We start from the raw sequence: 12,553 nt of genomic DNA, 5'->3' as shown, positions 1-12,553 counted from the left end.
TAGGCACTGATGAACATCTGGTTAGTGAACGTGTGAGCCACAGTCCTTGCACCTGTCCTATGACATGCTCACCGTTCTCCTCTCTTATCACCTGGATGAGGTAGGTGGCCTCCTCCTGAATTCATTCCTCTAAGCTCTTCTTTCCTAAACCAAAATTCCTAAGAGTTGTCAGGGCAAACCTTCTTTGTTCCTTCCATATGTGGCCACTGGACATGATCAAGCCTGGGAAAAGAAAGCCAACATTATGAAAAAAAGCCAACAAGACCCGTGATGTATCAGAAGGATGAAAAAAGGGCTTTAAGGTGCTTGAAACTATTCAGAGAAATAATTTCAAACCAATTGATATAATGGATTGAATTTACTGATTGCTTGCAATGCTGGAGACATTAGCATTTTTAAGGCATTCTGGGATTTAGTACTCACTCTCTGATATACTTCTATATATTTCACTATTGCCAAACTACTACCCCAATTTTGCTGATGAGAAAATTGAGGCACAGGAGATAAAAGTACACTCTGCAAGGTTACAGAGTTGGAGCAGCAGAACAGGCATTCATTTTCAAGTCTGCCTGACCCTGATGCCCATGCTCTGATTACTTGTCACATACTATATTTAAGTATTTGTTATGCTACATACTAAGTATGCACTAATGGACTAGACAAAATCAAAACTCATAAGGAGAAAGTGCTTAAAGATCCTAAAAAGATGAATCACCCGAGAAAACAAAGAACTGTGAATGTGTGCAGAAAGAAAATCACAGGCAAAGGATAAAAAAATCCATCATGAGGTGTGCAGAGAACTTCATTTATTTTATAACACAGGTGAGACCACCACCCTCTCAATTCTTCATTCCACTACACTCTTCCACTCCTTCTAATATCTCCCTTTCACTTCCACCACCTTAGTGAAGTGGCCCTCCCTGCTCTTCAGTCCAGGATCCTTTTCAGCCTCAAGCTGATGTGTCAACAGCATGAGATGCTTTTTTCTTGAAACACTCTTTTCCAGTGGTGCCCAGGACACCACACTCTCCAGACTCTTCTGCTAATTCTCTGACTTCATAGAAATCATCATATCTTTGGTTAACTTATCTCCTATCAAATTTTGAAATAATGAACCTTTTCAAGCTTGGGTCAAAGCCTCTTCTCTCCTTATCCTTATCCTCCATTTCTACTAAATCTTATCAACTCCAAATATTTCAAATGACATCTACTGTTGTGAACGTCTGTATCTGTGCCTCAGCTGCAGACATGTAACCAATTTTCTGCTTGACTCTCTTGGCTTCACACTCAGCATATTCATGACTGAGTTAATGATCTGCTCCATACAACTCGCCACCCAGGCCAATGAACACCTTGTTCTCCTCTACATCTTCCTTTTTTCCTTTACCTACCCATTTGGGTGTCTACCTCATTCTCCCTCCATCTAGGTCATCATGTCCTATTGAATATGCCTCCTGAATAGCTTAAATCAACTTGTCTTCACAGTCACTCTCCTAGTGTAACCTACTGGACTGCCATTTCTTGCCACTTCCCTAGCTCAGGCCACCGCCTCTTCTCCCTTAAAATTCTACAATAGTCTTTTGCTCCTTTTATTCCATTCTTGACATTGAAGCTTAGAAAAGTCTTTAAAACTTACCATGTAAGTATGTTGATTCCTTTTACTACTTAAACATTCAGAAGCCTGCATTGTTATTAGGATAAAAAGCAATATCCTTAAACATGAACTATTTCTGGCCAAACTTAGCATCTTCATCTTCATTTAATTATCTCCATTTAAACCCTGTTCTTTTTACACTGGATATCTTTCAATTCCTCAGTTCACTGTCCTTTTATCCATCTTAGAAACTTTTCATATTCTATTCCCTCTAGTGAATTGCTTCTTCATTTTATTACTTGTTATTTACTTATAATAGCTTTTCCTGAATCTCAGGACCAGATTTGATACCCATACTAAGTGAACCTTGCTCTTATCTTCATAAAACCGAGGCATTAAATTTTAGTGTACTTGATACTTTCTCTCTTAATAGCATGTAAATCACACAAAAATCAAGAATTTTTTCTGTTCTACTCACTACTCTGTCACTGGTGCCTCTAGTCCTAGGTTCTCATGGCAGATAATCGAGTGAATGGATGTAGAATAATGGGTGAAGCATTTCAAAGAGGGATTGAGAAATACCTGAAAAAATGGTGTTTTTGTAGAAGTATAAAGTTTTTCATTTAGAATTTTGAGAATGGAAGTTTATTTAGTGACTATTCTAAGTACTCATGCCAAACTATTTTAACATAGATAGAAGGCTTGAGATACCTTTGGGGCACAGCCTTAAGGAACTGGAGGCAAGAAGGGATCACTTAATCAACAGGAACAAGCTGATCCACATCCGTTTTCTAGGGGAAGAGATCTGAGTGGGAAAGCAGAAAGAGAGCCTGAGGACGCATTGCCTTTTCTCTGCTCAAACAACACATCACATCACTGAGTGATGAGGATACTTATTTATCAAAGCATCCAGAGTGAGTTCATTTAGGTGATGCTGCTTCCACCAAATCCCTGACATTAGAGCTGACTCTGCCAGGTGCCCTGAGGGGGTGCCTTCAACAGGGAAATGTGGGCACTCAGGTTCCTTATGAGGAGCTTGGTCCCTGGGATTGTTGGAGATACTTTCACAGACCACAAGAATATCAAACACACGCTAACCAATGCAAGAACTTACCTTTAGTGTTAAAGATACGCTCCTGGAGAGGCATTATGGGACGTTTGGAAAAATTTTCGCCTTGGTGGACAAGCGCTTCTTTAATTAAGGGTAATCCAGTTATAAGAATAGAAGGAAACGTACCAAAATCCAAGCTAAAAACATTCCCATATTTCTTCACAAACTGAAAAATAGTAGAAGAGTTACAGTTACATATGCACATCCTGTGTGCCCTGGAATGGAGGGTATGTAGAGCTGAGGGAGATTATATTGAGGGGAATCTCTGTGTGTGTGTGTGTGTATGTATACCTTTGCTGTTGGAAATATTTATGCCTGTTTCCATTTCTCTTGCTGTCAACTTGACTTCAGTTCAATCCACTAGAGGATGTAGACATTCATTATAAATACTTATATATACATTCATCTTACTTGGATTGAGTGAGCATATGTATCCTGAGAATAAGGCATAAGGATACAATAAAATAAGCGAGGTCTCTAACCTCAAGCATCTTAGAGTCTAGTGAAGCGTGAGAATTCAGCCCATGTGACTCACCAGAGAAGGCAGAGATGTGTTTAGTGAATGTCTGGGGTAGAAAGCATGGACTTCATAGAAAATCATATCTGTTTAACCACAAGACAGTGTCCCCTTCTTCAACAGGTTCTAGGTCACAAAAAATTCATTACAGGGCTAGGACCAGTCATAGACAAGAACACACTAGATGGAGCCATGCAAACTCTATGCTTGGCTAGCTGTGAGATCTCAGAAAAGTTGTTTCACTTTTTTTTGGAGCCTCCACTCCCCCTGTATAAGAGGGAGAAAACGATTTTTCGCTTACAGTTTCTGGGACGGGTAATTCCCTGGCTGTCCAGTGGTCAGGGCTTGGACTTCAGTGCCATGGATACAGATTTAACCCTGGACTGGGAACTAAAATCTCACAAGCAGGGCAGTGTGCTCTCTACAGCCCCGAAAAAGGGGAAAGAAAATTTCTGTGAGGAAGAAAGAGAACAACAATGGGAAAGACGGTTTGTTTTTGATACTGGCAGACGGCCACTCTAGACTCTGGGGAATGAATGGGCTCCGTGAGCAAAGGAGCACAGGCGCAGTTGCTCAAGGGGGCAGACAGGACAAGAGCAAAGGGCTGAGGTACAGGGGAAAGGCATTGGTGGTCACAGACAGCCACACCCACTGGGTGCCACACCAACCACGTTTCACCTTTTGTCTCATTTCCCTCACACCACCCTATGACGGTGTGTACTCCCTATTAGGGAAGCTAGACCAAATGTATCTTTTTTTGACTGCACCACATTGCTGTGGGTCCTTAGTTCCCTGAATAGGGATTGAACTTGTGGCTCCTGCAGTGGAAGCACATTTTCTTAACCACTCGTCCATCCACCCTATGGCAGTAATGATATTATTTATGTTTTAGTAATGAAAATGAGTCATGGAGAAGTAACTTAGCCAAAGTGCCAAAGATATTAAGGATTGGAGGTATTTGTAAGATTTAAAGACAAAGACATAAAGCTGGAATAGCACTGGGAACTTAGAGTTTACTGGATGTGACAGCAGTAAACTGAGAATGAGAGTAACGGGGCAGGGAGAGGAGAGAAAGAGAGTGCAAGTGAAAGGAAGAGTGTCTGGGTGTGTCACACACACATAAGGGTTCTGGGGCTGGGATAGGTTCCTGGAAAGAATACCTCTCACCTGTGTAGGGAGATGGGATACAAGGCCGGAAAGGTACTATGAGCTAGACCAAGGACGTCTTAATGTCAAGTGAAACACTTTATATCTTGTTTTGTTTGCATCTAAAAATTGAATAGGAGAGGTAAGGTGAGTGCTTAGTACTTGGATTTTGAAGGCATACAAATCCCTTTGTATCCAGCTTCCACTGGTTATTTTCTATGTGACACTTGGTCAAGTTATTTAACTTCTCTCTGTCTCAGTTCCCAAATATGTAAAATGAGGGCTCTTACAAATTCTCATCTTTAGGATTCTTGGGTTAGTAATCATAATACTAAGGTTAATAATAAAATTATGTACTTTTATTGATATATTTGGAAGTGTATTTTAGCAAAAGATTTCTTGTAAGATACTGACAAAGCAATGGAGGGGAAGTGGCCAGAGTGTATATGAAGGGAGCCCATGCAGCAAGCAGGCCAGACAAGTGATGCCTCATTTGCAGTCAAAAACTTTTTTGTTTTTGAATTGGTTACCATAAATGTTTGAAGAGCGGGTAGGAAGGTAGATATATAAACTGAGCATCAACTGTATGCTAGGCACCCTGGCAGTAGGCTGATAATCCTAACTAATTTGTTTCTTATAACAACTCTATAATGTATGCCCAATTTTCAGAAAAAGAGGCACAGAGATATAGTGCATAGCTGATAAGCATAAAGTAGGACTGTTTCTAATTTGCTCTGTATGTCTCATCCTTAAATAAAGCATGGATACATTCTCTCTCTCTCTTCCGCTGAGTGATGGAACTGCCTAAGGATTAACTGGTCACATTCAATTCAGTTCAGTTCAGTCACTCAGTCATGTCTGACTCTTTGCGACCCCATGAATCGCAGCACACCAGGCCTCCCTGTCCATCACCAACTCCTGGAGTTCACTCAAACTCACGTCCATCGAGTTGGTGCTGCCATCCAGCCATCTCATCCTCTGTTGTCCCCTTTTCCTCCTGCCCCCAATCCCTCCCAGCATCAGAGTCTTTTCCAATGAGTCAACTCTTCGCATGAGGTGGCCAAAGTACTGGAGTTTCAGCTTTAGCATCATTCCTTCCAAAGAAATCCCAGGGCTGATCTCCTTTAGAATGGGCTGGTTGGATCTCCTTGCAGTCCAAGGGACTCTCAAGAGTCTTCTCCAACACCACAGTTCAAAAGCATCAATGCTTCGGCACTCAGCTTTCTTCACAGTCCAACTCTCACATCCATACATGACCACTGGAAAAACCATAGTCTTGACTAGATGGACCTTTGTTGGCAAAGTAATGTCTCTGCTTTTCAATATGCTATCTAAGTTAGTCATAACTTTCCTTCCAAGGAGTAAGCATCTTTTAATTTCATGGTTTCAGTCATCATCTGCAGTGATTTTGGAGGCCCAAAAAATAAAGTCTGACACTGTTTCCACTCTTTCCCCATCTATTTCCCATGAAGTGATGAGACCAGATGCCATGATCTTCATTTTCTGAATGTTGAGTTTTAAGCCAACTTTTTCAGTCTCCTCTTTCACTTTCATCAAGAGGCTTTTTAGTTCCTCTTCACTTTCTGCCATAAGGGTGGTGTCATCTGCATATCTGAAGTTATTGATATTTCTCCCGGCAATCTTGATTCCAGCTTGTGTTTCTTCCAGCCCAGCATTTCTCATGATGTACTCTGCAAATAAGTTAAATAAGCAGGGTGACAATATACAGCCTTGACGTACTCCTTTTCCTATTTGGAACCAGTCTGTTGTTCCATGTCCAGTTCTAACTGTTGCTTCCTGACCTGCATATAGGTTTCTCAAGAGGCAGGTCAAGTGGTCTGGTATTCCCATCTCTTTCAGAATTTTCCACAGTTTATTGTGATCCACACATTCAAAGGCTTTGGCACATTACTCCTCACTTAATTTCACGTGAATCCAATGGGACGTGAGTAGTGGTGACGTGTGCATCTTCTGGGTCGTGTCCTTAAAGGAAAGTTGCTTCTCACCACCTCTCACTTTCCCCTTTTCATGGCACAGAACTTACACATGACACTGTTGCAGGGCCAGAGCAACAAGACAGAAGCACTGTGGGTTTTAGATGACCTTGTGGAGCAAAGCAGCCTTCCTATCCTGGTCTTCCTACCTACATCTCAACCTACTTGTGAGAGACAAATCAATTTCAGTCTTTTTTTACACCACTGTCTTTTGGAATCTTTTTGGTACAAGCAACTCTATATAAACCCTTATAGTGCATTTAACCACCTTATCTACCATTTCCCCTTCTTAGTCCAATAAGAAATTTTTTTTACTTACATAAATGTTTCTATAATAAGCCAGACAGCTATGTAGAGAATGTTGAGAAAATGGGGGAAAAACCATGCTAAACAAATCAGCCAGTTTCTTCACTGCCTTCTTATTTTGTTTTAGCTCAAGTCACTTCTCCAACTTAAAATCTCCTGTCCACTTTACTCCACAGGCCACTTGCCACTGTTCAAGTTCAGCCAAATTTATTTCAACATTCTATGGAGGGTATCTCCATGGATTCCCATTCACAATGAACCCACCTAATGACATCTCATTTGGTTACCAAAAAATTTATACCACACATTTCACCATATACTCTTTTGTATTATACCTGTCATATGATAAGCACTTCTTAAGTGTCTGTTGGATAAGTGCAACCCTGAATATAATCAATTATCTGCTAACTATATCATGAAAAATCAAGTAGCATAAGTAGAGACCAGATTAAGATCCAAGTCCTTCTTTGGCCATTTTCAGTGTTGAGTAACTTAGGCAAATCACTTAGTTTTCAGTTTCCTAAGCCTTAAAATGGAGAAACAACCTCAGATGATACAATAAGCTATGTATGCATAGCACATAAACTTTAGAGCAAACACTTAAAGCACCAAACAAAGAAACATACTATAAACACTACAGTTAAATTAGAAAGGAATTCTTAAAAATGTTCAAGTGACCCACAAAAGACCAGAGAGGAGAAATAGAGGAACAAAAAACAAAGTGAACAATAGAAAGTGAATAGTAAAATGGCATACTTAAGTGTTCACACATCAAAGTGAAAGTCTCTCAGTCCTGTCCGACTCTTTGTGACTCCATGGACTATACAGCCAATGGAATTCTCCAGGCCAGAATACTGGAGTGGGTAGCCTTTTCCTTCTCCAGGGGATCTTCCTGACCCAGGCATTGAAACAGGGTCTCCGGCATTGCAGGAGGATTCTTCACCAGCTGAGCTACCAGGGAATCCCTCAGACATCAAAAGTTACCCTAAATACAAATGATCTAGATCCACCAATTAAAAGAGATATTGGCACAATGAAAAAATGAGTCACCTATATGTTCTATATAAAAACTCATTTCAAGTATAATCATATAAGTAGGTTAAAAGTGAAAGAATGGAGAAGCATATAGTATGCAAATCTTAATTAAAAGAGAGCTGGTGTGGCTCTATTATTATCAGATAACTTTCAGGCAAAGAAAATCATCAGGGATAAAGAAGAACATGTAATAACTAAAGAGCCAATTCACCAAGACAATGTAACAGTTTTAATGTGCATGAGCCAAATAAAAAGAGCTGCCAAATATATAAAGTATAACTATCAGAACTGATTTGACACATAGATAAACTTCTAATTATAGCTGGAAACTGTAACATGCCTCTCCTAATAATTGACAGAATTAGTAGATAAAAAGTCAACAAGGGTATAGAAGCACTAAACAACGCACTCACCTCTTCAAGCCTATCTGATCTATAGTACAGAATGCTCCAACAACAGCAGAAGACATTATTTCAAGTATGCATGGACTCCATTTTAGGTCATAAAACCAATCTGTACATATCTGTTCAAAGTTGAAATACAGTATATGTCCTCTGACCCTAATGAATGCCAACTGTAAATCTTTAACAGAAAGAAATCAGGAAGATCTTCCAATACTTGAAAATTAAACAGCACAATTCTTGAAGAAAGGCACAGGTTTAGAATCTTAGCATCTTGGCTTTAAAATTCTATATACTCATCCTGTCACTTCGTGCAACCAATGGGCTGTTTCTCCCAGAAAGTGATGAAGCCATCTCCATCTGAACTTGAGTTTGTAATACAGGCTTGTGTTGAAAGTGCTCCAGGAATTTCTAGGGAACTAGAACTATTCTTTTTTGAGCACCAACTATGAGCTATTTTAACACAGAACATTCCTTTTATTTAATCATCACAACCACTTACCACAGTGTTGTCGGTCAGGAAGGTGCCTGTGCTGAGAGGCAGGGAGGCAGTTGATTCTTGAGACAGTATTGAATGATGAAGGGAATTTTAAGGAATTCAGAATGACCACAGTTAGGGAGCCTTGATGGGAGACAACTGTAAGGTGGAAAGAGGCTACAAGAAAGTATCCATGTGGCTCCCTAAGGAATATGAACTCTAGGAAGCAGCAGAAAGCACTAAGAAAATCTAGGCCGAGGATGACATTTTTAAATGAATACTTTAGTGAGAGTGAATTGCAGATGGAGGAACCTGAAGCTGAGGAACTCTGTCCTTGTGTGGCTGGAAGCAATGTAGTTGAAAAGTCGTGAGGATTTAGGTAGGGATGGCTCAGTGGGTAGAGTCAACCTGCAGTGCAGGAGTCAAAGGAGACTCGGGTTCCAACCCCAATTCTGAAAGATCCCCTGAAGGAAATGGCAACCCACTCCAGTATTCTTGCCTGAAAAAAATCTCATGGACAGAGGACACTGGTGAGCTACAGTCTATGGGATTACAAAGAGTTGGATGTGACTGAGCAACTAAGCACATGCACAGACATCCTCATTTTACACATGGAAAATGGAGCCTCCAAGAGGGGAAGTATAGCACGCACCCCTACCCCCGCCAAAAATAAAAGTATTGAAAAGACAAGTGATCATACTATAAATAGAATGTCCCAGTAATATGTAACCAGACACAACGAAATGACTTTTTAATTTCTTTTCGAAATGACTTTAAAAACATGTGTCTGTCACATCCAGACTCATAAAAGAAACAGAAGAGACAAAGAGTCACTTGGTCAGTCAAAAACATTTACTGAGCATATAGAGGGGATTCTGAACCATATTCTATCCAAGGATCCCTGACATGAGAGAAAATATGCAGATGTTAAAGCTCCTGGCAGTTTGTGAGGCTTCAGATGAGAGCTACAGTTCAATATTTACACTTTTTCCATCAGCTATATGGACCAAGAGACACTTTTTGTTTTGTACAATAAACCTGCAGCCCCTACCTTCCCGAAAGCGGATCGTGTCGGGACACTTAAATAGTAAACAGTTAACAACAGTTCTGGAGAAGGCAATGGCACCCCACTCAAGTCCTCTTGCCTGGAGAATCCCATGGATGGAGGAGCCTGGTGGGTTACAGTCCATGGGGTCGCTAAGAGTCAGACACGACTGAGCGACTTCACTTTCACTTTTCATTTTCATGCATTGGAGAAGGAAATGGCAACCCACTCCCCGTGTTCTTGCCTGGAGAATCCCAGGGACGGGGGAGCCTGGTGTGCTGCCGTCTATGGGGTCGCACAGAGTCGGACACGACTGAAGCGACTTAGCAGCAGCAGCAGCAACAGTTCACCCCTAGAAAGCACAGCTGGCGTCATTCCAGGTGATGGTGAGGAAAGAAAAGCTCCAAGCAGGGTGTACCGGGTTCCCGACTGAATGCTTCAGAAGCCCCCATGCTCCGGCCCTCGGTACCCGGAAGGCCCTTGTCCTGCAGGTCAGGTCAGGACGCGGCTCTGACACCGTCACCGAGTCCTACCTGCTGAAGCGTCAGGTGCACCTTCTCAGGTTCCAGCTGAAACGAGTTGCCTACAAAGGGCAGGCCCGCGGGCCCTGGCAGGAAGTTCTTTGGACGCCGCCTTTTGAGGAAATCAGCAAAGAAGAGAAAAGCAACAGCCCCCAGGAGGAGAGTGCCAGGACGGAGAGCCGCCCAGAGGGCCGCTGCCAGGGAGCTCAAGGCCTCCAGCATTACTGCGATGTCTGGTTTCGCTTCTGTGAGAATCTGTGCGTCTGTGCGCTCAGCTGGGTTCCCAGACCCCGCCCCATCCTACTGTCTCACCCCGCCCTTCCCTCCTCCCACCACTGCTCTTCCCTTCCTCCAGCGCTCAGCTAAGCCCCACCCCTGGCTCCCTGTGGCACCTGGTCCACCTTACCCTCCTTGCCTTTCCTCAGGTCCTGTCTCCTCCTCCCCTCTTTCCAACTTTCCCCCACCTGAGTCTGTCCTTCTCTGGGCTGGAGCCTGCTACCCACTAGATGTCAAGCATGGGATTCCCTGGAGAACATACTTGGATCTGAGAAAAGGCTAGGCTGAGAGGTTTTTTGTGTCCACTGAAAGATTTTCACAACCTAAACATTGAGGGTTATGTTTTATTCCATGAGAAATTTAGGACTTCAAGCTAGTTCAGTTCAGTTCAGTCGCTCAGTCATATCCAACTCTTTGTGACCCCATGGACTGCAGAATGCCAGGCCTCCCTGTCCATCACCAGCTCCCGGAACTTGCTCATATCATGTCCATTGAGTAGGTGATGCCATCCAAGCATCTCATCCTCTGTCGCCCCCTTCTCCTCCTGCCTTTAATCTTTCCCAGCATCAGGGTCTTTTCCAAGGAGTCAGTTCTTCACATCAGGTGGCCAAAGTATTGGAGTTTCAGCTTCAGCATCAGTCCTTCCAATGAATATTCAGGACTGATTTCCTTTAGGATTGACTGGTTGGATCTCCTTGCAGTCCAAGGGACTCTCAAGTCTTCTCCAACATCACAGTTCAAAAGCATCAATTCTTTGGAGCTCAGCTTTCTTTATAGTCCAACTCTCACATCCATACCTGACTACTGGAAAAACCATAGTCTTGACTAGATGGACCTTTGTCGGCAAAGTAATGTCTCTGCTTTTTAATATGCTGTCTAGGTTGGTCATAGCTTTTCTTCCAAGGAGCAAGCATCTTTTAATTTCATGGCTGCAGTCACCAGCTAGGGCAGCAGCATTTCAAGTAACAGAGAACTGCTCAGAGGACTTGGTGGGGGGAGAGGAAGTCTGAGTGGCAAAAGATTATTGTTAATTAAAGTAAAACCAGACATCTCAAGTTAAGGAATTTAGCGCTTTTCTATATATGGTAAGATGTAAGAGTCTGGGCTCACTGAAATCATTCCTTTGATAGGCACCTCACCTATCTGGGGCCAGTATCCAGTGTCTTCACATCCTGAGTTTTCTCAGGGCTCAACATAGGGAGTAGCTGCAGTCTGATGGCTCCTAGGGGATGAGTATTCTCTTTCTTTCCTGAGTTCCCTCAAGGGTCATCAGCTCACCATCTGCACTGCAATCACTGATGATTTTGACATACTTTGTTTACTAATACAACAGGAAATAGTCCATTTCTCATTTGGTGGTTTGTTTATTGTTTTGCTCTATTTAGAGAGCCTGTCATTCTGAGACCAAGGGTGTACTAAGGTTTATGGTTTCATTGCATCTCAGAGAGCTCCACAGACACTTGAGCTTTGTGTTTTTCAATCACCTTCTCACCAAAGGATTGGAGCCCAGCATCTCGAACTTCGGAAAAACAACAGAACCGGACATTTCTTGTGAGGTACTCTGTAACAAGTGACTGAACTCTTCTCTTTATATAAATTACTTCAGTGACAAAATTATGGGGATGCATTCTTTGTTCCATTTAGCAGTTGCTGCTGCTACTGCTGCTAAGTCGCTTCAGTCGTGTCCGACTCTGTGCGACCCCATAGACGGCAGCACACCAGGCTCCCCCGTCCCTGGGATTTTCCAGGCAAGAACACTGGAGTGGGTTGCCGTTTCCTCCTCCAATGCATGAAAGTGAAAAGTGAAAGTGAAGTCGCTCAGTCGTGTCTGACTCTTAGCGACCCCATGGACTGCAGCCTACCAGGCTCCTCCGTCCATGGGATTTTCCAGGCAAGAATACTGGAGTGGGGTGCCATTGCCTTCTCCCCCATTTAGCAGTTAAGGAGAAGGAAACATCTTTTCAAACAAAGTCTGAAGGAATTTGTTGCTAGTAGACCTGCCTTAATAATGTTTAAGGTCTTCAGAAAGAAAGATATATAGGTCAGAAACACAAATATAAATAAAGAACATTAGAGAAACAAGTAAAGCATATTGAGTCTTACTTGCTTTTTCTTAATTGAGCTGATAA

General features: G+C 42.3%; 1 protein-coding gene across 1 annotated transcript in view; it reads right to left on the bottom strand.

The window, feature by feature from the left end:
- The window catches only part of LOC102410549 (cytochrome P450 2J2), a 28,264-nt gene extending 17,816 nt beyond the window's left edge, over positions 1-10,448 (bottom strand). The window contains 3 exon segments of the mRNA XM_025288603.3: positions 73-222; positions 2,709-2,871; positions 10,161-10,448. Coding sequence (XP_025144388.3) covers positions 73-222; positions 2,709-2,871; positions 10,161-10,370 — 523 coding nt within the window. The 5' untranslated portion in view covers positions 10,371-10,448.
- Positions 10,449-12,553: the final 2,105 nt, after the last annotated feature.

The sequence above is a fragment of the Bubalus bubalis genome, chromosome 6 (assembly GCF_019923935.1).
Source record: "Bubalus bubalis isolate 160015118507 breed Murrah chromosome 6, NDDB_SH_1, whole genome shotgun sequence".
In the NCBI taxonomy this organism is placed as follows: Eukaryota; Metazoa; Chordata; class Mammalia; order Artiodactyla; family Bovidae; genus Bubalus; species Bubalus bubalis.
Note: the sequence above shows the minus strand (reverse complement) of the source record. Positions and strands in the feature narration are given on the sequence as shown.